The sequence below is a fragment of the Petromyzon marinus genome, chromosome 68, assembly GCF_048934315.1.
Source record: "Petromyzon marinus isolate PM22_M1 ecotype Great Lakes invasive population chromosome 68, UKy_Petmar_22M1.pri1.0, whole genome shotgun sequence".
Lineage (NCBI taxonomy): Eukaryota > Metazoa > Chordata > Hyperoartia > Petromyzontiformes > Petromyzontidae > Petromyzon > Petromyzon marinus.
Window position 1 is genome coordinate 7247510 of NC_133734.1, and position 23866 is coordinate 7271375.

The 23866-nt window shown below is 48.2% G+C and overlaps 2 protein-coding genes across 2 annotated transcripts; both read right to left on the reverse strand.

Annotated features, from left to right (window-relative positions):
* Positions 1-1243: 1243 nt before the first annotated feature.
* On the reverse strand, positions 1244-14045 carry LOC142906645 (tripartite motif-containing protein 14-like). Its single transcript, XM_076054883.1, has 2 exons — positions 13706-14045; positions 1244-2118 (listed from the first exon to the last, which is right to left on the reverse strand). Exons 1-2 carry the CDS (start codon positions 13728-13730, stop codon positions 1568-1570), a joined length of 576 nt encoding a protein of 191 aa, XP_075910998.1. The 5' UTR covers positions 13731-14045; the 3' UTR covers positions 1244-1567.
* Positions 14046-16078: 2033 nt separating this feature from the next.
* LOC142906662 (E3 ubiquitin/ISG15 ligase TRIM25-like) lies at positions 16079-23078 on the reverse strand. The gene is made up of 4 exons (XM_076054937.1): positions 22327-23078; positions 21899-21994; positions 16767-17000; positions 16079-16162 (listed from the first exon to the last, which is right to left on the reverse strand). Exons 1-4 carry the CDS (start codon positions 22882-22884, stop codon positions 16079-16081), a joined length of 972 nt encoding a protein of 323 aa, XP_075911052.1. The 5' UTR covers positions 22885-23078.
* Between the last annotated feature and the right edge of the window lie 788 nt (positions 23079-23866).

Genomic DNA, 23866 nt, shown 5'->3' on the forward strand with positions numbered 1-23866 from the left:
GTCACCCCGTAGCGTCACGTGACACGTGTTCCCAGCACGCCCGCGGTGGAACTCCGCTCAACGCCGAGAGCGTGGAGAGTATTCCCCGCCCTCCCCTACCAGTGCGCTAACCACTGCACCACCGCTCCACCCCACACTGCGCACATGCCCCTCTATACACTAAAGACAAAAATCCCCTGTGTAGCTTTAACAGACTGTTGGGTCAAGTGCTGTTAGTGAGTAGGCCAGCCTGGCAGAGACCCGCCTTTGTATCCCCAGGGGCGATATTTTATCATTGCACCAGGTACTCATTTGAGGCTGAGTCGACCTACGGGAGAACCAAGACCGATTCAGAAATTTGATATCAATGGTTATGGAAAACCGGTGCTGGGCCTTCCCTAGGTCGACTCAGCCTCAAATGAGTACGGGCGTGGTGCTGGCCACCCACCCCCTCATGTACCGTTCCGGCCTTCATAGGTGCTCGCTAACAGCACTTGCCCCAACAGTCTGTCCAGGCTATACGAGGGATTTTTGTCTTTGTCTATTGTGTCTGTGTAGCATTAACAGACTGTTGGGGAAAGAGCTGTTCGTAGCAAGTAGCAGCGCCTGTGAAGGCTGGCACTCTCGCACACGAGGGGGTGGGTGGCCAGCCACAAAACAAAAATACACACAAAGACACACACAGATACAGTAACAAAGACACACACACACAAAGGCATACACACCAACCCACTAACCCAAAGAAAATGATCCCCCGTGTAGCCTTAACAGACTGTAGGGGCAAGTGCTGTTTGCTAGTAGCACCTATGAAGGCCGGCACTGTGGCACACGAGGGTGTCGGTAACCAGCACCACGCCCGACCGCCTTTGTCTCCCCAGTGGCGATGTTTGCACATCGCAGCAGGTACTCATTTGAGGCTCAGTCGACCTGGGGGAGATCCAGGACCGATTCCGATAATCGTCACTGGTGTTGGTGAACCGGTCATAGGCCTCCCCTAGGTCGACTCAGCCTGAAGAGTTTCTGGTACGGTGTGTAAACATCAACACTGGGGAGACAAAGGCGGCCGGGCGGGTTGTTTGCCACCCACCCCCTCGTGTGCTCTGCCGGCCCTCATAGGGGCCGTCATAAATGACGTCACTCGATTTTGGACAATTTTTGACCCCCCCCCCTTCGTCACACGGCGTCACAGAAAGTCGAAACCCCCCCTCAAATATGACGTCACAAAGCTCTGTCCCCCCCCCCCCCCCCAAAAAAAATGCTTCAAATCGCTTTAAACTATTGTCATTGTAGTGCGTATTTAATGTGGCGCTGCACTCTGATGTTGTGGGAGACAACATTTATTAAAACGTTTATTTAATTAAAGTAGAACGTGTTGTCTTTATTTATTTAGAGTTGCGCATTTTGATGTGACGTCACATTTCTCAACCCCTCGCCCCTCGTCACACATCGTCACAAATGTCTCATAGGTGCTCGTTAACAGCACTTGCCCCCAACAGTCTGTTAAGGCTGCACGGGGGAGATCTGCGTCTTTGTGTGCGTGAGTCTGTGCGTTGTGCCCGTTTCTCTGCGCTGCTCACACTCCGTGCTCTCAGGACGCACGACTCAGATCCAGAATCCTCACTGAGTCACCAACAACACCACCCACCCACAGTGCGGGGTAGAGAGGCTGACTAAACGCGTGGTGAATGCAGTGCAGCAGCTCCATGGAGTCGGCGCGGTAAAACGACAGCAGCCCCGCCTCCCAGTGCAGGTGACACCCGACTCTCCGGGGAGGATCCCTCACCGGCACTGAGGTCACTACATCACCATGAATCACGTAGCAGCTGTTGTTATATTTATATAACACCCAGGATGAGTCGTTGTGTCCCAGCCTGCACTCTTTACCACGCCCTTTCCGTGCGATCGTCCCGTACGTGACTCCAACCTGACAGCGCCGCGCCGCACCCCCCACGTCCACCTCCCAGTAGTGCTGACCCGACGAGAAGCTCTCTGAGCACAGGGCTTGTGGATAGTAACCAAAGCGGTGTGGGTGATCGGGGCGACCCTGGGATACAGCGGCCCGCATCACCGTCCTGAGGTCCGAGGAAATCTGGAGTTTGTTGTGGGCCGAGTTTGGGTCCACAGTCGGTGAGCGTCCGTCTGCAGTAACGATAATCACAGTTGCCGTGGTAACAACAGCAGCACTTTAACAATATCACTCGTGCACTAACACGCACGCACACTACAATAGAGCAATTCATAATGAGCATTGTTATACAACGTTGTAATGCGTAGCTAGCGGTGTGATGACATCTAACGGGCACTTTGTCAATCCACTGCCTCCCTACACCGTGCGGGTCACGGGGGATATTTGACCATACTTCACCACGCCGGTCACCGCGCGTTGGCGAAGTCAGATGGCGCAGCTGGCGAGAGCACAGAAGTACAGTACAGCGGTGCGTTTGTCTGCCCCGCTACCTGCTGCCCAACCACGTAGCCCTGCAGCCTGTAGCACCTGCTAGGCAGGGTGGTGACTGCCCCACCACGTGACCCCGCAGCCTTTAGCCCCTCCTAGGCAGGGTGATGGCTGCCCCACCACGTGACCCCGCAGCCTGTAGCACCTGCTAGGCAGGGTTGTGACTGCCCCACCACGTGACCCCGCAGCCTGTAGCACCTGCTAGGCAGGGTGGTGACTGCCCCACCACGTGACCCCGCAGCCTGTAGCACCTGCTAGGCAGGGTGGTGACTGCCCCACCACGTGACCCCGCAGCCTGTAGCACCTGCTAGGCAGGGAGGTGGTGGCTGCCGTGCGGGGCTTTGCGAGGTGCCAGGAGGTGGGGCGCGCTGTCCGCTAGGGCTGCACGATTTGGGGAGAATCTCTAATTGCGATTTATTTTCTGACAGATATTGCGATTTGATTTGCGATTAAAAAAATTGGAAATCAAGCTTCAGTTCTATATTTATTGTGTAATAGATTTAAAACACGTGATGGAGCATTACCACGTGATACATCACAATATAAACTGCTCTTTCTATTCTATTGCAAGGATGATATCTTTAAAGATATGAATTGTTTCCAACATGTATTTATTAAAATGTTTTAATTAAAAAAAACAATCAAACAGATAACAATTGTTAAGTTAAATAAATAAAGTCATAATAATAAAACACAAAACAATTCCAATTATAAACTGACAGGACTTTTCAAATCGCAAAAAATCGCAGCCCTTGCGATTTGCTAATCGCATTGTTTCAAATTGCGATTTCGATTTGGAATCGATTAATCGTTCAGCCCTACTGTGCGGTAGTGCCCGTGGGAGGCAGTGGATCACAGCAGCAGCAGCGTGGATATAAACACCGCCATAGCGTCTCTGTGTGTGTGTACAACAAACACAAACATCTCCCGTGTGTCACCTTTCACAGACTGTAGGAGCAAGTGCTGTTGGTGAGCACCTGTGAAGGCCGGCACACGAGGTGGGTGTGATGGTGTAGTGATGCACACTCTGTGTGTGATAGTGTAGTGATGTACACTCGTGTGTGTGTGTGATAGTGTAGTGATGTACACTCGTGTGTGTGTGTGTGATAGTGTAGTGATGTACATTCGTGTGTGTGTGTGATAGTGTAGTGATGTACACTCGTGTGTGTGTGATAGTGTAGTGATGTACACTCGTGTGTGTGTGATAGTGTAGTGATGTACACTCGTGTGTGTGTGTGATAGTGTAGTGATGTACACTCGTGTGTGTGTGTGATAGTGTAGTGATGTACACTCGTGTGTGTGTGATAGTGTAGTGATGTACACTCGTGTGTGTGTGTGATAGTGTAGTGATGTACACTCGTGTGTGTGTGATAGTGTAGTGATGTACACCCGTGTGTGTGTGTGATAGTGTAGTGATGTACACTCGTGTGTGTGTGTGTGATAGTGTAGTGATGTACACTCGTGTGTGTGTGTGATAGTGTAGTGATGTACACTCGTGTGTGTATGTGTGATAGTGTAGTGATGTACACTGTGTGTGTGATAGTGTAGTGATGTACACTCTGTGTGTGATAGTGTAGTGATGTACACTCGTGTGTGTGTGTGATAGTGTAGTGATGTACACTCGTGTGTGTGTGTGTGTGTGATAGTGTAGTGATGTACACTCGTGAGGAGAGGCTTGCGGAGCCCCAAATGCGGTTTCAGGATAGGGCGGTCCTGCACAGATGCCATATTTTCTGTCCGTCTGCTATAGCAGGGGTGTAGGGAATTCCAACAAGACCTACATCTCTGCTTTATTGACCTGGTCAAGGCCTATGATACCATCAGTAGGCGTGGGCTCTGGGTCGTTCTTCGTGCTTTTGGAGTACCTGACCCTCTGCTCACGATCATTAAGGACCTTCATGATGGTGAGCGGGCCCGGGTAAAACTACGTGGCCGGGAGTCGGAGCCATTCCCTGTACACCTTGGGGTGCGACAGGGATGTCCTCTGGCTCCCACATTATTTAACATCTATTTTTGACCACATAGTTCGTGAAGCCTTCAATAGCTGTACCAGGGGAATCTCCATATGGTACAGATATAATGGGAGGCTGATCGATGCCCGGGTGCGGTCAAGGGATGGCTCCCTATTGCTCAACCACGTTATGTATGCTGATGATTTGGTAATAGCTGCTCAGTCAGAGGAGGAGTTGGAGACGCTGCTGCTGAGACTGGAGCGTGCCACTAAGAGGTGGGGCCTTACCATCAGCCCCACCAAAACTAAGCACCTGCCTGGTTATTTTGTACCATCGGACACTCCACCCCCACAACTCCCGATCGGTGATGGGGCAGTTGTGGAGAGAGTGGAGAGTTTCCCATACTTGGGCAGTGTGCTTATGACTGGCTCCAGTTTAACAGCAGAGGTCTCACTCCGAATCAGTCGAGCGGCAATATCTTTTCATCGGTTGCGTAACGCTGTGTGGAAGCTACCTGGTCTGTCGCTCCGCACTAAGCTTCAGGTCTTCTCGGCCACGGTCATTCCCTCCCTTCTCTTTGCTTGCGAAACGTGGACCCCCCTAATGGAACATCTTCGCCGGTTAGAAACATTTAGGCTGGCCTGCCTACGATCCATCCTGGGTTTAACCAGACTGGATTGTGTGAGGAGCCCACAAATCCTTGAAAGATCTGGTCAAGGTCCCATCGGTGAGCTCCTCCGGCGGGCAAGGCTGCGATGGCTGAGTCATGTAGCCCGCATGCCCAGCCACCGCATGCCGAAACAGCTTTCGTTCGGCCGGATTGAGGGGGCAAAGCGGGCGCGGCACGGGCTAGAGAAGAGATGGAGTGATGTGGTACAGGAGAACGTGGAGCTGAGTGGACTTGCCGATGACTGGTACCAGCGGTGTCAAGATCGGCCTCTGTGGAGGAGGCTCGTGAAGGATGCTACTGGGCAGTTGGAGGTAGTCACCCTCCAACAACAACGGAGGGCGGAGGAGCGACGCTCACAACAACGAGCGGAGCGCCGGGTGGCTAAAGCACAGCAGGTTGGCACAGTAGGGGGCACAGGTGGTGCATCAGCCAGTCATCTCAGTCAGTCGACCCGTGGCACCTGGGTCTGCCCTGTGACCTCCTGCCAGCGGGCGTTCGACACTTCACGTGGCCTCAGGGTGCACATAGCCTGGCACAAGCGTCGTGGTGACGTCACCGCCACTTAGTGGCGAATGGCGGTTGTTGTTGTTGTTGATGTACACTGTGTGTGATAGTGTATTGATGTACACTCGTGTGTGTGTGTGATAGTGTAGTGATGTACACTCGTGTGTGTGTGATTGTGTAGTGTTGTATACTCGTGTGTGTGATAGTGTAGTGATGTACACTGTGTGTGTGATAGTGTAGTGATGTACACTCTGTGTGTGTGTGATAGTGTAGTGATGTACACTTGTGTGTGTGTGATAGTGTAGTGATGTACACTTGTGTGTGTGTGATAGTGTAGTGATGTACACTCGTGTGTGATAGTGTAGTGATGTACACTCATGTGTGTGTGTGTGTGATAGTGTAGTGATGTACACTCGTGTGTGTGATAGTGTAGTGATGTACACTCGTGTGTGTGTGTGTGTGATAGTGTAGTGATGTACATTCGTGTGTGTGTGTGATAGTGTAGTGATGTACACTCGTGTGTGTGTGATAGTGTAGTGATGTACACTCGTGTGTGTGTGATAGTGTAGTGATGTACACTCGCGTGTGTGTGTGATAGTGTAGTGATGTACACTCGTGTGTGTGTGATAGTGTAGTGATGTACACTCGTGTGTGTGCGTGATAGTGTAGTGATGTACACTCGTGTGTGATAGTGTAGTGATGTACACTGTGTGTGTGATAGTGTAGTGATGTACACTCTGTGTGTGTGATAGTGTAGTGATGTACACTCGTGTGTGTGTGATTGTGTAGTGATGTACACTTGTGTATGTGTGTGTGATAGTGTAGTGATGTACACTCGTGTGTGTGTGTGATAGTGTAGTGATGTACACTCGTGTGTGTGATAGTGTAGTGATGTACACTCGTGTGTCTGTGTGATAGTGTAGTGATGTACACTCGTGTGTGTGTAGTGATGTACACTGTGTGTGTTAGTGTAGTGATGTACACTCTGTGTGTCTGATAGTGTAGTGATGTACACTTGTGTGTGTGTGATAGTGTAGTGATGTACACTCGTGTGTGTGCGTGTGTGATAGTGTAGTGATGTACACTCGTGTGTGACAGTGTAGTGATGTACACTCGTGTGTGTGTGTGTGATAGTGTAGTGATGTACACTCGTGTGTGTGTGTGATAGTGTAGTGATGTACACTCGTGTGTGTGTGTGTGATAGTGTAGTGATGTACACTCGTGTGTGATAGTGTAGTGATGTACACTCGTGTGTGTGTGTGTGTGATAGTGTAGTGATGTACACTTGTGTGTGTGTGATAGTGTAGTGATGTACACTCGTGTGTGATAGTGTAGTGATGTACACTCATGTGTGTGTGTGTGTGATAGTGTAGTGATGTACACTCGTGTGTGTGATAGTGTAGTGATGTACACTCGTGTGTGTGTGTGTGTGATAGTGTAGTGATGTACATTCGTGTGTGTGTGTGATAGTGTAGTGATGTACACTCGTGTGTGTGTGATAGTGTAGTGATGTACACTCGTGTGTGTGTGATAGTGTAGTGATGTACACTCGCGTGTGTGTGTGATAGTGTAGTGATGTACACTCGTGTGTGTGTGATAGTGTAGTGATGTACACTCGTGTGTGTGCGTGATAGTGTAGTGATGTACACTCGTGTGTGATAGTGTAGTGATGTACACTGTGTGTGTGATAGTGTAGTGATGTACACTCTGTGTGTGTGATTCTGTAGTGATGTACACTCGTGTGTGTGTGATTGTGTAGTGATGTACACTTGTGTATGTGTGTGTGATAGTGTAGTGATGTACACTCGTGTGTGTGTGTGATAGTGTAGTGATGTACACTCGTGTGTGTGATAGTGTAGTGATGTACACTCGTGTGTCTGTGTGATAGTGTAGTGATGTACACTCGTGTGTGTGTAGTGATGTACACTGTGTGTGTTAGTGTAGTGATGTACACTCTGTGTGTCTGATAGTGTAGTGATGTACACTTGTGTGTGTGTGATAGTGTAGTGATGTACACTCGTGTGTGTGCGTGTGTGATAGTGTAGTGATGTACACTCGTGTGTGACAGTGTAGTGATGTACACTCGTGTGTGTGTGTGTGATAGTGTAGTGATGTACACTCGTGTGTGTGTGTGATAGTGTAGTGATGTACACTCGTGTGTGTGTGTGTGATAGTGTAGTGATGTACACTCGTGTGTGATAGTGTAGTGATGTACACTCGTGTGTGTGTGTGTGTGATAGTGTAGTGATGTACACTCTGGGTGTGTGTGATAGTATAGAGATGTACACTCGTGTGTGTGTGTGTGATAGTGTAGTGATGTACTCTCGTGTGTGCGATAGTATTGTAATTTACATGGGCAATCCTCAAGGTGTCTGAATCTCCCTGCCTCAAGCACTAATAATGAATCCTAAACATCTTAGCCCTGGCGTGTGTGTGTGTCAGACTCACACGCAGAATAGCAATAGCATGTTCATTCAATAATACACACGTGTAGTGTTAATAGAGCTCATGTAATAGTGATTTGCACTCATCTGTGTGTATGTGCTATATTTTAATGTGTAGTTTTATTGATGTATGTTGCCGCGACGCTCCCGGGGGCCTTCGCTAAGGCCTCCCCTCCTTCCACCGGCTCTTCGGCAGCAGCAGCAGCTTTGGGGCCCCAGACAAGTCGCGACGCATCAATCACACGGCCGCTCCCCTCACCTCACGCATCTAACGCGGTTAGGGTCCATCTTCACGGGGTCATCTCTGGGGGGTCGGGCTCGGACCCTGCACATTAGTGTCCATCTGCCGGGTGGCCCAGGCGGACCCGCCAGTGGAATGCGCTTGCGCATCGCGTGGTGGCGGCCGCTGCCATGTCCTCGGCGGTGGTGGGGTACGTGCAAGGGGTCGAGGTGCAAATCTTGGTGGACATGGATGGTTTCCGAGGCCATTTTTCGGTTTTCTGCCACGCAGCGTTGGGCCGTTGCGGCCGGTTCAAGGAGCTTGTGTGGCTGCGAATGGCGGCAGCCTTGGCATTTTGGGCCACATTGTCGCTTCGATCACAATTGGCGAAATTGAATAGGTGGGGCCCATTCTTGTCTCCAGGACCTTGGCACTGCCATGCCTCTTGGGGACCGACTTTTTAGCCAAAATGCCCGTGCAAATTTTTTTTGACCAAGGTTGTGTAGAGATGCCGTAGGGGGGGTGGTTGCACTTTCTGCATTCTCCCACTGTACTGTCCCCCCTTGCCACCAGTGTTCGGGCCTTGACTAAGGTGTCTGTGACGGTTCCACCTGGGTGACAAATCCTACTACCCCTCAGGCTGTGCAGACCATTAAAATTGGATTCCCCGGAGGAAAGTATCCTCTTGTCTCCCTCCAATTACTTTTCGAGGTCAGATGAGTAGGTAGGCACCTTGACGGCCATGTCGGCGGGCCAGGACCCCTATTTACAGGTCCTAAATTCGGGGCCCTTGCCGATCGTCGTTCCAGCCGGTGCCGTTTTAGCGCACGCTACCCCGGGCCCCCCTCCCGACGACGCTAGGCCGGCTGGAGGGGTTGTGGCTGGCGTGTTGCACAAGGGGAGGACCGACGCATCGTGGATCGATGTGTTGTGTAACGAGAATGTGTCGTTATCCTCCGAGGAGCACCAGTGGCTTCACAAAGTCATCGTGAGGTTCACCAATGTGTTTAGCCAGAGTAAATTCGATCTCGGTCGCACCACTCTCCTGGAACAATCACATAGATACGGGCAACTCGACCCCTGTTCGTCTAAATTCGTACCACTTTAGCCCGGCAAAAAAGGATAATGTCCGCTCCGTAGGTGACGAGATGTTGGCAGCGGACATTTTCTCCCCATCCACTAGCCCTTGGGGTGCCCCCTTTGCTCTTCCGTACATTAATCAAGATCTCAGTGGCTGATGCATATCCATTGCCTCGCATGATGATTCCCTGGACGCTCTCTCGGGTGCGCGGTTCTTTTTTACCCCAGACTTGCTCTCAGGCTTCTGCAGTTGCCACTGGATGAGGCCTCTAGACCCAAGACAGCGTTCCGCACACCCCAGGGGCTGTTCCAATTCAATCGGCTTGCTATGGGTCTCCATTCGACCTCGGCCACCTTCCAGCATCTCATGGAGATGGTCTTGGCGGGGCTGCAGTGGGAATCTTGTTTAATCTACTTGGACGATGTTATTGTTTTTGGCCGTACGTTTGACGAGCACTTGCAATGCTTTGAGGCAGTGTTCCTCAAAGTGCGGGGCGCGGGCTTGAAGTTCAAACCACAGAAATGTCATTTATTGCAACCATCGGTGAAGTATTTGGGACACATTGTGAGTGCGTCAGGTGTTGCCATGGATCCGGAAAAGACAGCTTGTGTCCGGACGTCGCCGACTCCTACATCTGTCGCTGAGGTGCGTAGCTTCGTTGGCTTCGCATCGTACTATCGTCGGTTCGTCCGCGATTTTGCGACAATTGCAAAACCACTGCATGCACTCTCCGCCAAAGGTCAAAAGTTTCGCTGGGGGATAGAGGAGGAAGCCGCTTTAGTGGCACTTCACACGGCCTTGGCGGATGCGCCGCCCCTGGGGTATCTGGACTTCTCCAAACCCTTCCTCCTCGACACTGATGCCAGTGACACGGGCATTGGGGCTGTCCTGGCTCAGGTCGTCGACGGGGTTGAGAGGGTTATTGCCTATGGCAGCCATGTTTTGTCTCCCACTGAACAGCGGTACTGTGTGACCCGGAGGGAGCTGCTGGCCAAAGTGTTTTTCGTCCAGCTGTACAAGCCATATTTGTACGGTCGCCGGTTCACCGTCCGGACCGACCATGCGGCCCTGCAATATTCCCTACGGATTGACCAGCCCTCGGGTCAGCTGTCCCGCTGGCTCGAGGTGCTCCAGGAGTACCCCTTCGATGTCATCCACAGGAAGGGGACTCAGCATGGGAATGCGGATGGCCTTTCCAGGCTGCCTACGGACGGTGGGTGCGCTTGTGCCCTGGGTTCTAGCCGCGGCAAGGCCCCAGTGGACACCGCGGCCCAGTTGGTTGCATCGGCAGAAGCGGCCCCCCCCCTCCGGGTGTGGTGTTGCCTGTTGATTTCGGCCAGGGACTGCCCTGAGAGGTATGGTCTAAGTTGCAGATGGAGGATTCCTCTGCTGAGGCTACGACGCCGTGTTGGGCCAAATGCCCGGAGCTCAACTCCGTTGGCTGCCCCGGTGATCGCCGTGCATGACGGCTTCCTCATGCATTAGGATGCACAGTTGGAAAGTTATTGTGTGGTTGTGCCCATTGGCCTGCGAGGTAAATTGACCCGAGCCATTCACAAGAAACTTATGTACCTGGGCTACAATGAGACCTTGTTGACCCTTAAACGGGTCTACCATTGGCCACGTGTGGAGGATGACGTGGCACTGATTTTGAAGGGTTGCCACGACTGTGCACGGAGGAAGGCCCCAGTTGGCCAGGATCGGGCCCCGCTGCAGTCCATCCGGGTTTCTCGTGTCAATGATTTCATGGCACTCGACATTCTGGGGCCATTCCCCGTATCCCAACGGGGCCACAGGTACCTCTTGGTGTGAGTTGAGTACCTCACACGTTGGCCTATGGCGTGGCCTCTGATGGACCAGTCGGCCTTGTCCATCACTGAGGCATTCGTACAGGAGTACGTTGTTGACAAGGGTGCGCCGGAACAGCTCTTGACTGATCAGGGGCGGAACTTTCCTTCTCGGGTGCTCAAGGAGTTTGCGACCTTCTTGGCACAAAGAAAATCTACACCTCGCCCTACCACCCCCAGTCCAACGGGATGGTAGAGCGCTTGAACGGCACCCTCACATCCATGCTGTGCCACCACGTGAGTACGTCCCAATCGGACTGGGACCTGTTCATTCCGGGGGTTCTGGCCATGTATAGGTTGGTACCGCATGCCTCGACAGGGTTCTCCCCTTTTTATTTAATGTATGGCAGGGACCCGGAGCCCCCGATGCACATCCAGCTGGACTTGGGGCCTTCAAAAAATGCTCGCCAGTGCCTGCCCCAATGAAAGTCGCACTCGACCGGCTGTGCGAGGCATGGCAGGCGGCCTTGGATAATTCGGCCAGCCGGCAGGCGGCTAACGAGCGCTTGCCCAAACACCAGGTTGTCGGCCCCCAAGTATCTGTTGGCACGTCCCCTGAATTGCATCGCCCTTGGCAGGGCCCTGTCGAGGTCATAGAAGTCCGCCGACCGTAGTGCATCCGTATTCAGTTGGGCCGCCGCCACTGGATTGTGCACCCGTCTCGGCCCAAGCGGGTTGTACTGCCTGGCCTCACTGATTCATCCCCACTTCAGGAGCGGCCGGCGATTGATGCGTCCGACAACCCGGGCCGCACGGGTTGTTATGGCGCGAGCGATGCCCTGCCTGTGTATGCGCCTGCAGAGCCCCCGCCAGTAACAAACAGCGACACCTCACCAGGCGGATGTACCGGCGACGGACTTGACACCTGCAGTACACCGCCGGTTACGACGCCCGACGTTGCATGGGGAAGCGGGCCGGCATCACGCACACGCTCACGGGGCATGCAGGTACTGTGACGGCCAGTGGGGCCATTTCTTCGTCCCCTTCCTTCCTTGGACACTTTTACGGTGTCCCATGTGGGGACTGTCTCCAAACTTTGCCTTGTATCATGCTGCCTAGTAATGGCTACAGCCGGGGTAGGCTGATTCTTTTTCATGGGGAAGGGGGGGGCGGAGAGAGGGGGTAATGTAGAAGAGTAGTCGAGGACATTACATCACGCACACCTTCTGGTGCGGTGACGTCACAGGATGTGATGTCATGCGGACTGTCTGGTAGGATGACATCACGAGCAGTGACGTCATGCATGGGGGGCGGGACGATGACGTCATGTCTCTGTGGGGTACTTAAGCTGGAGCCCGTGACGTGAGCGGGATCGTCGCAGGAGCCCGGGAACGTGAAGGGTGGAAGTTGGGACCCAGGGGTAGGGCTGACGGGGAATAGGGGAAATCTAGCATGAGGGTTAGGAGTGGCTGCTTTACCCATTCGGCCGATTTTGGTAGAGCCCTCGGCCGGCACAGTGGAAAGAGCCCGGTAAGTCAGTGTGTTAGGAGTCCCAGTACCCTATCCCTTGGGAGAATTATATTAGCCCTTAGCCCGTAACTGGCATAAGCCCCTAATAGTCCTTTGGCGTAAGCCCCTAATAAACCCTTGGCATAAGCCCCTAAGAAGATCTGCCTCCGAGTCGTCTTTGCACTGTAACGTATGTACAGTGATACACATGGTCAGCCATAGTGATAGCCCAGTGTGGCTCTGTGAGCCTCGGGAATTAACGCCCAATCCCAATAATCCTTGAGGTGCCTTAGAAGGTATATAGCAGTCTCAAGCAATATTGATGAATCCTAATGCTGAGTTAGCCTGGCTATGCACCTCATGCATTAACAATTAACCTTTTGCATTACAACGGTGATGTAGTCTGGCTCTAGTCTGATGATGACATCCTTGACCGAGAAACCTCCTCTACTAATATATTCATCTGCTACATTGGCCAATGACATCCTCGCTCAATAATTATACACTCGCACCTCCGATTAGCACGGTTGGCTAAGTGCCGTGGGAAACAAGTTTAACATACCCGTTTAGTATTAATAGAGCACCGTAAGACTGATTTACACTCATGTGCTTGCACTATACATTAACATTTAGATAATATACTACCTGTGTAACGGTAACGTATCTTATGATATGCAGAGTGATAAAATTATCACCTGAGCCTGGAATATGGACACTGAACCCTACGACTTATAAAAGTTGCTCGAGCCTAAATGTAACAGCCTGGAGTAGGAATGATGAATCCTGACATTCTGAAACGAGACTTATTCTGTTTCTGTGAGTCTCAGGAATTAACACTGAGTCATATGCATCATGATATGACACTGACATTGATGCCCTCGCTTTTGGATGAGAGTGAACTAAATGCAATTAGCAATGGAGGGTTGTATTTGTTGTGCAACGATTGGAGACTAAGCTCAGCCTAGACTCACAGCACATGAGTACATTGACTATACTGGGCATCAGTTAGAACTGGGCATTGAACCCAGGACCCTAGTATCTGGAATCAGTTGTTTCAATAGCCAAGGTCTCGCCTCCACACTGGGGCAGGAGTGATGAACTCACAGATGAGAGGGAGCAGTCTGCCCATGACTCTCTCAAGGGAGCGGATCGTGGGGGTGTCCAGTGGAGTAGGAGCTGGGGGCGGAGACTTCTTCAGAACCTTTCCCCTGTGACGATTAGCAAAAAACAATCAGCATCACCACACACATAGCATCACCACACAAATGCAGTATCACCACACAAATACAGTTTCATCAAACAAATACAGTATCACCACTCACACGCAGCATCACCACTCACGTACAGCATCACCACACACACATCATTACCACACAAACACACAGCATCATCACAGACACACAGCTTATCATACACACACAGAGCATCATCACACACACAGCATCATTAGATACACACAGCTTCACCACAGACACACAGCATCACCACATGCAGACAACGTTTAAAATGCAGCATCATTAAATGGAACCTGTGTCCCACACACAGCTCATGCTCCATAAATAGTCCTTGTGCAATATTCAGTCCTCTATTTACGCAACATTAGCATGGTAAAATAACACAGTTTACTGAAAGAAAATGCATATTGATGACTATCTGAATGCAGTCACACCATCACCCCTTACAGAAATCTGCTCTTATTAAGACGCTCATTCATTGAGCTAAGAAAGTGTCAGATGGTGATATTCTGAGAAGTGAAATTGAACATGTTAAAGAAGCGCTGCAAATTAATGGTTACAATGATGCACAAATCAATAGGGCATTGAACACTAAAACCAAATAAAATAAAAGCATTGAAACTGCCCAAGTAATTAAAACGATTTAAATACTATACATTGTGGGAGTAACTGATAAACTAGACAGATGTTTGGAAAAGCAAAACATCCGAATCAGATTTGGCACGGTACATAAAATACAGAAAATATTATCTGGTACAAAAGATGTATTACTGAAGCTATCAACAGAAGGTGTGTACAGGATTAACTGCACGTGTGGTAAATGTTATGTTGAGCAAACAGGACGAGACTAAAATAACATCAGAGAAACATTAAATTATCCATAATACAACTGTCAGCAGTAGCAGAACACCCGTGCAAACAAGGACACTAACTTAATTTCATAATGTTGGAGTTTCGTGTAAGACTAGCTACTACTGGCCAAGACTAATTCGATAATCTATCGAAATTGAAAGAAATCAAAATTATTTAACTGTTCGGATAGCTACCGCCTTAGTGCTGCGTGCAAGCGAATAATCAAATAATACATTATTTAAATGCATGTCTACAAACGGCAGCGTACTTCAATAGGGATTACCGTTGATAGGGCTATTTTAATAAACACAATAGACAGGAAGGTCCAGTCAAAGTGCTCGCATAATGCACATGCATAATGTATGTTGCCTTAGTAACCACGCCCCCCGCCCACACATTGTGCGAGAGCGCAGCTGCGTGGTCAACACATCTACGCCTCTATATATGGAATAAAACAGTAAAACTTCTCCACAAATCTGGCTGTCGCTTGATGAAGCTATTTGTAATTACTGGTGAAACGTCGTCCTCAGATTGTAAATGTTGTGGCTTGGCTCGGCTCTTCAACACACCGGTGTGCTGTACTAGTCACGAATTGGCATGTTCTGTTTACGTGACAACCCTTACTATAATCTTTGGTTCTTTTGGTAAAGTCACGTAGGTATAAAATAAAATCAATCACGACGTTCGGACACAACATAAGCGTCCATCATCAGGTGGGAAAGCATGGTCTGCTGCTGACGCAGACTGTATTAAAAGGTTTGAAATAGGTGTAGCTCAAGGGTTATAAAGCAGTGACTGGGGCTAGTTATGTTAATGTGAGAAATTAGCATGTGATTGTAAGATATGAGAGCGGCCTCCTACGACGAGGGCACAGAAGTGGCTATGTTAATGTGGGGGATTAGCGTGATGTTAATGTGAGTAATTAGCATGTAGTTGGCTGTGTCTGGTGGTGGTGGGTTTTAATGACACATTTATTTACGCGATCTAAGCCAAAAACCTCTATAATAGACTGCATGGTCACACGCATCCAGTTTGTAACACGCACTCAATATAAACAGCCGATATTCCACATACAGATAATCACAAACACCACCAAGCACACACAGCAAATTGTCCATATCACAAAGAGCATCATCACACACATATGTATGTGTGTATTTAGCTTCTATCGCATCGAACTTAGCCAACCATGCTAATCGAAGGTGAGGGGAATGACAACAAACTAAACACAAAGCAGTTCTAAAGAAACGAGCTAGGATAGTATCATTTAAAGTAATTCATCAGAACCACCTGACGTTAACTTTAATGTATGCAACAGGGATTCAAATCACTATCCAAGTAAACGACAATCACAGCGGTGATTAAAATCACTGTACAAGTAAAGACACAGCTAAAGGCTCCCACACTGCACCATCTCGTGGTGCTGGTCTGTAATGGTTGAGGTTCTGTACCTGCGTGTCTCCTCCAGGTGCCCCTGTGGGATACAGAGAGATACGTCACTGTGATGCTGCCTCCATTCGCTCCCATGGCATCGCTCGAGTTCTCTCTGCGAGTCCCATAACCGGAATATGAATCCCGCATCTTGGCTAATTACCCCGTGAAGGCCAAATCTGTATCCTTGGTTAATAAATGAAGCGATCTTCTCAAGACCTGAGCATATCAACCCTTTATCCAGGGTTTGAGTCCCCTTCAGCCTTGGGCAGTGCTCATTTCCCGTGGCTTGAAACAACCTCTCAAAATGATAAGCAATGTCTATTTCTGCAGAGGCAATTCATGTCTGTATATTAAAAGTGCTTGAGAGTGGATATCAAACACCTGATAGCAACAGAGCAACTGTTTATAAAATAGTCGATTAAATTGCATAACATCAGGTATTTAGAATTGAACTTTATCTGAATGTTAATTAATTTAGATAGGTAGTGGGATTTCAAATGAAGCCACTATCGTGGTTAAGGGAAATTATTATTGTTATTGAAGCTGTGTTCTCATGTTCCGAGCATCTAAACCCTAGGGCCAGAAGCCTCTCTACTGCTGAGGGCTCTGTCAAACTGGGGCACTCGCCCTGGCTTGTGGTCTACCTTCAGGAAAGTGAGCGAGTCCCTCTCCTCCTGCAGAGTGCGGAGGCGCGCGGCTGCTTCCTGCAGCTCGCTGATCTCGTGCTTGTAATGAGCGATGTTCTTGTCGATCTGGGACAGCAGCTCCTTCTCCTTCAGTTCCGCGCGATGTAAAGCCACCCTCTCGTCCTCATTCAGTGCCGTTCTCAGGCGGGTGAACTCGGCTTTGATTCGCTCCTTCACCCCAGTCATAGATCCCTGTCGAGACACGCGGATTCTAATGATTGACCATTCCCCTCTAAATTTCGATTTAAAGCTTTCGTGACTGCAGGGATTCATATTCTTAGTTCTTTCGGTAAAGTCACGTAGAAGGGAAATAATAAATTAATAAAAATTAAATAATAAAATTCTAACGACGTTTCCCCTCTAGATGAAGCAGTCCCCCTCCTTAACTTCCTTTCGTTCGTCTCTCAAAGTTCACCCATTCCCTTCCTCTCCCCTCGCCCCTCCCCTTCTTCCCACTCCTCCCCTGCTCTTTCGTGACCCCTATGTGCCCTCTGTTACTGTCACGGATTTATTGGCCCTGCAATCTAACTGACTCTATTGTTACCGTTTTTGTTTATAAAGCGCCATGAGAGAATGCACTCTATAAATATAAGATAACATTTCCATGAGCCATGATTATTATTTTTTATTATTCTGCTTGTTTGCCCAGAAATCTCTCTTGTATGGATGTTGAAGTTCTCTTGCACCGTACATAGCCAACTTGGTTGCAAGACTATTTTTTGCAAGGTCCTGCCAAGTTTTGAGAGTAGAGGGCAACGCTGTTGTTTTGTGGTATTAATTGAGTAACTTCTCAGCATTGTGAAGTTTGGCCAATGCCAGTGAGATTTAATGTTTTTTTAGCTGCCCAGCACTCCGCTCGTTTTTGTGAGCTTCACTCCTCTGCCCTCCGCTCTTGCTGGATGGCGACTGCCTCCAACTGCCCATGAGCGTCCTTCATGAGTATCCTCCTCCACAGAGGCCAATCTTGAAATTGCTGGTACCGGTCATCGGCAAGTCCACTCAGCCCCACATCTTCATGTACCATATCAGCTCCATCTCTTTTCTAGCCCGTGCTATGCCCGTTTATCCCCCTCTATCTGGTCAAACAAAAGCTGATTGGGCATGCGTGGCACTGTGGATCACGCTGTAATGTTGCAAAGGCTAAAATTGCTACGCAACGACTCATCTCACCGATTTCAATTGTGTCCATAATGGGGGACTGACAGGACCCCGAATATTAAAGGAGTTCCTCAGATCTCTGTCCTTGGCCCTGTTCTGCTTTCTCTCTATGTCAACAAGAAGGCATCTCCAGTCTGCACTTGGACATTTACGTTTTTGCTGATGAAACAGCCCCAACAGCATCTACAACAGGACTTCGATGGACTTCAACTTAATGCCTTAAAACTGGTCCTCAACATTTACAATTTGATGCATAGACATGCCTCTCTACATGTCAGCAAACGCCAATTAGGGCAGCACTTTATTTCAAATTACTATTAAGGCCTTTAATATTGAGACAGGTACATTTTTACAATTCAAAATGTAATTCAATATTTAACTAGACATCTTCTGATTTAAAGCTTTCGTGACTGCAGTAATTCATATTCTTAGTTTTTTCGGTAAAGTCACGTTGAAGAGAAACAACAAAATAATAAAATATATATAAACCAATAAAAAAATTCTCACGACGTTTCGACCATAACTCACACGGTCATCTTCAGGTGTGTTGGTTTGCATACATTTATTTTTAAACGGCGCATTTATTTATTTATAAAAAACGTTAGCGTCACGCGCAGCGATTTGGCAGTTTACCCAGGACTAGTCCATCTATATTTTGAAAAGAGGAGGGGGGAGACGAATTTTTTTTTTATAATGTATGCTGTCTGAAAGCCACTGTAAGCGTGAACAATCAATTAAGAACTGAAATGGTTTATCAAATCTTTCCAATGATTGCTAAGATAGAATCCATCTTCTCGGTTGAAATTGTCTCTGTGCTTGTATATGTGGATAGCCTCATGAACGAATCTCTCATGGAAGCCAGATGGCTTACAAAGAACCTCTGTCTTGGAAAAGTCAATGGCATGTGAGCCTACTGAATTAGAACAATGATCTGCTACGGCCGAGGTGTTGGTCCACCTCGGCCGTAGCAGATCATTGTTCTAATTCAGTAGGCTCACATGCCATTGACTTTTCCAAGACAGAGGTTCTTTGTAAGCCATCTGGCTTCCATGAGAGATTCGTTCATGAGGCTATCCACATATACAAGCACAGAGACAATTTCAACCGAGAAGATGGATTCTATCTTAGCAATCATTGGAAAGATTTGATAAACCATTTCAGTTCTTAATTGATTGTTCACGCTTACAGTGGCTTTCAGACAGCATACATTATAAAAAAAATTCGTCTCCCCCCTCCTCTTTTCAAAATATAGATGGACTAGTCCTGGGTAAACTGCCAAATCGCTGCGCGTGACGCTAACTTTTTTTTATAAATAAATAAATGCGACGTTTAAAAATAAATGTATGCAAACCAACACACCTGAAGATGACCGTTTGAGTTATGGTCGAAACGTCGTGAGAATTTTTTATTGTTTTATATGTTTTTTATTATTTTGTTGTTTCTCTTCAACGTGACTTTACCGAAAAAACTAAGACTATAGACATCTTCTGTTTGTCTGAAACATGGTTTACCTCGCATATAAATCCTAGCCTAATGAAATGTAAGGATATAATAATTTGTGATTAGACAATCAAGAGGAGGTGTGGTAGTATATGTGAAAATTGACCTAAGTTGCATAAAACTTTCTACTGTAATAAACCAGGGCTCTTTTCAATATATTGTGGTCACAATTTATTCTCCAGGTAACCAACATTTTACTCTGATGTATTGCTATACACCGCCAAACAGTAAAATATCAAATCAATCTCTGGAATATATATAATCAAACATTATTTTCCCATTTGATGATGTCTGCAAATAGGTGAAGCTCTCATTTAATCACTCATTGACTACTGTGATGCTGCTTGCAGATCCAACTAAACCAGATTCATCATTATGCTCATCGATTTGCACTGGGTGTACCACACAGGACCCACCATTGTGACATCTAATCAAAAATCCAATCTCATTTTACTGGATCCAAGAAGAAATCTACAGTGGGCCCTGTTCATCCACAAAATCCTGATTGGCAAATCTACGCTGTACTGAGCTAATTCATTCATCCCATTGCCAAATCCAAGGAAGCTAAGGCGTCCATCTAATTGCCTTTAACTATCCAAAGAACAAACATTGGAATAGGTGACAAAGCCCTTGCCATTGCAGCACCAACGTTTTGGAAAAAAAAAACCTTGTTTCCTTCGCATCATAAATATTACTTCAAAAAATATTCTGAAACCAGGCACGTTTCGTACACAAGGGGCGTTGGGGCGCCGCCCCACCAATCAGCTGGAGATGAAAAATATTTTTTCCACTACAAATACTTTTCTCTAAATTGTTTTGTTGTGTTTAAAAATATACAGAAAATGATTCGTTCAACGTGAATTGCCTAATGAAGATAACATTTTAAGTTGTTCATATTAGAAACTGCTGCAACGCCACAGTCTGATTTGTGCCTCAGGGAGATCTCGGGGCGGCTGTGAAGGCGTCTGAGTGAGAGCTATCTCTTCATTCATTGCGATTAGTTTCTAGAATTGTATCCACACCATTTGAGACCCATTCAGGGTGGTTAAAATGGCGCCCATGGCTGTAATAATGATGTCACAACGCTAGGTTGCGCTGTGCAAATATAGCAGGTCACGGCCTACACGTAGGTGGGTGTATGACGGTATGTGGCTGTTATTGTACAGTATGCGGTGTCTTGGTTTCCTGGGCTAATTCGTTGAGTCGTGTCAGCTGATCTTTAATTGTACTTTAGGCTTTTGGCAGTGTCAAAGTCTGTATTTTGCACGTAGAGATCAATCGACATATTCTGATTGAGTGGTGCTGAGGCTCTTTAGATAGTAGAAAACTGCATCCTGGAGTCTGCGACCACCACACCTGATCCTCCCACAAATGTTTTCGCCTGCAGAACCTCTGATTTTTCTGGATTAAGCAGCATTTAATTTCGTGAAAACCACATGTGCATTGCTGACATGCAATTTTCAAAGTCACCGAGCCTCTTCATATCTAACTTTGAATTAACTGCGGTATAAAATTGTGTCTCAGCATATAGATGGAACTTGATGTCATGCGATGAGATGACATTGGCGATTGGACATATGTTGAAAATAGGAAGGGCCCAATGACGGACCCCTGCGGTACACCAACTAGACACAGCATAAGCGATGACTGTTCATCACCCAGCTTCACGAACCGTGATCGACTTATGTAGGCATGACTCCACCCACACCAGTGCCATACCTGATACACCAGCGTGCTCGTTTCCCGTGGTGTAATAGCGCCTTTGATCAACGCCTTTGGTCAACCCTAACTTTTACACTGTACACTCTAACTCTATAACCTATTATCTATAACCTATAACACTATAAACTATAACACTTTCATCATGTGCTTATATTAATATATTTATCTGCTAGTTAAATAAAGTTTAAGTTGATTTTTGTTTTAATCGGGTGTGAACTCAAGATTGAGAGAGAGTCTTATTTTGTATGAGTGGCCTGGGTCAAAAGAATTACGAAATAAAAAAAAGAATAAAGCACAGCAACGAAGAAAATAGAAATCAGCACGAAGACAGCTGTGTCACATGATAACTTTAACACACTGCACGAACATAAATTAATGCAAAGTAATAAACTCCCTGCAGCACAAGGTCGTCTTGTATATATTATACTTATACTGGTCTTACCATCTCACCGTTAGCGAATGTTTTTAAGTCATTCAGTAAAATTAAGTGAGCATCTTGGCTGGAGGCACGAGATATGAACAATTTCTTATAAAGTTGAATTGAATTTTTTTGTTCACATTTCAAGCACTCGTCACCATAACGATTCAATTTCCTGTATATTTATTAGCGATTTAGTGACGGATGACAATTCTACGGAGTTGGCCTCACAGGGAGAGTCACAGACTCTACACGGTGGAGGTCACAGGGTCACAGAGCCCACACGCGGTACCTGCACGTCCCTGCGAGTGGCCTCCATCCGTTCCACAGACGCCTCCGCCTCCCTCCTCTTCTTCTCCACCGCTCGCGTCTCCTCTCCGACTCCACTCTGTAAGAGACAAAGTCACCAGAGGAGACTCCACTCCCTGAGTGGCCCCCTCTCATGCCCACTCCACACGGAGCCACTCTACAGTGGTGGCCCTGAAATGCCCACCAGAAGAGTGGTCAGGAAGTCAGACTAGACTGACTGACTAGTATACAATGCAAGAGACCACAGAGAGGGAATCAACTCATGGTGATGTTTGTTTTATGAGATGTTTCTATTAATCCCAGTAACACTGATTATTTACATGGCTCATTGTTATGCGCAGTGATGGCTTTTACAAGCTCGTGTGTGGTATCATTCACTCCTGAGTGGTTCTCACTCCCTGAGGGCCTCACCATCCGTATCTCATGCACATCCTCCAGTGTGTTGACATCATGCCCTATATGGTGCCCTGCGATTGTGCAGACCGTGCAGATCAGGCTTTCGTCCTGCTTGCAGAAGAACCTGTAGGGGTCTCCATGCTGCTGGCATCTTCGCTCCTCCAGGCTGACAATGGGAACCACCAGGACGTGGTCCATCAATCTCTGGTTGTTCAGGTGAGGTTTCAGGTGAGACTCACAGAAGGAAGTCTCACACCTTAGACAGGTCTTCACTGCAGGAGTCTCTCCATCACCACAGCCGTCACAGAAGACAACTGCGGCCATCCTCTCTCCAACTCTGAGCTGCTCCACCAGGTTTGCGAGCGCCACGTTCCTCTTCAGCTGGGGCCGCTCAGGGAAGGCCGCTCGGCACTGCGGGCAGCTGAAGCTGCTCGCTCTCTCCCAGGCACCGTCCAGACACCGGAGGCAGAACGAGTGTCCGCAGCTCAGCGTGGAGGGGCAGTCAAACGTGCCCAGGCAGATGGGGCAGCTTAGCTCACTGTCTACACAATCACTGGGAGACGTGCTCGCCATGGCCCATAACTTCACTCGGACTCAGTCGCTCGCCGCGGCTCACGGAGGAGCAATCGCAGCAGCAGCTCACACAGGGGAGACGAACAAGGAAATTGAACTTTACTTCACCTGCAGTTAAGTTATAAATACCTTTAGACACGCCCTGGAATGTTCCACACGGTGGCCGTGCTCACCTGTGTAGACGTGGCGTTATAGACAAGCACTGTTATAGCTAAAACTGATTTTTGTGATTAGTTTGTTGTCCTTCCCCTGCACTTCGAATTAGCACGGCTGGCTACGTATGCTGTGAAAGAAGTTCAACATACATACATAGCTTTGACTGGTCTCAAGTGATATAATATTTCTACAAACAAAACCCAGCAGCAGCATCAGCCAGGCACACAGCGATAATGGTTTGTCCCACAGGTTGATTGACCAGCTCGGGTCAGGATGTGTGCATTGCACACAGTGGAACCGCACCTTGTGCAAACATTCTGATGTAAAGATTAACTTGTTTTTTTCCCATCTGTGTCTTTATCCATTTTTTTTCTTGCAAGGCCTATTTGTTTAAGCTTCAAAGTCTGTAATCGTTTTCAACCTTTATCAACTAATATTTAACTACTGGCTTCATGCGACCTATGTTTATCTGTGAAATATTTTTTTGGTTATTTATTCCTACGACACCGTTTTATTCTGGGTGGGTGGTGGTTGTATGTATGCTAATCGTAGGTGTGTAAGTGGGCGAGTGGGTTAGTGTGTGGGCGAGTGGGTGAGTGATTGGGTGAGTGGGTGGGTGAGTGGGTCAGTATATATGTTGAACTTTTTTCGCAGCGTACGTAGCCACTCGTGCTAATCGAAGGTGCAAGTGGGTGGTGGTGGAGGTTGAGTGAGTGGGGGGTTACTTGGTGAGAGGGGAGACAGATGGGCAGGAGGGCGTGAAGGGTGGACGAGCAGGAGGTGATGGAGGAAGGGGGGCTGGGAGGGCGTGCGGTTGACTGCTTGG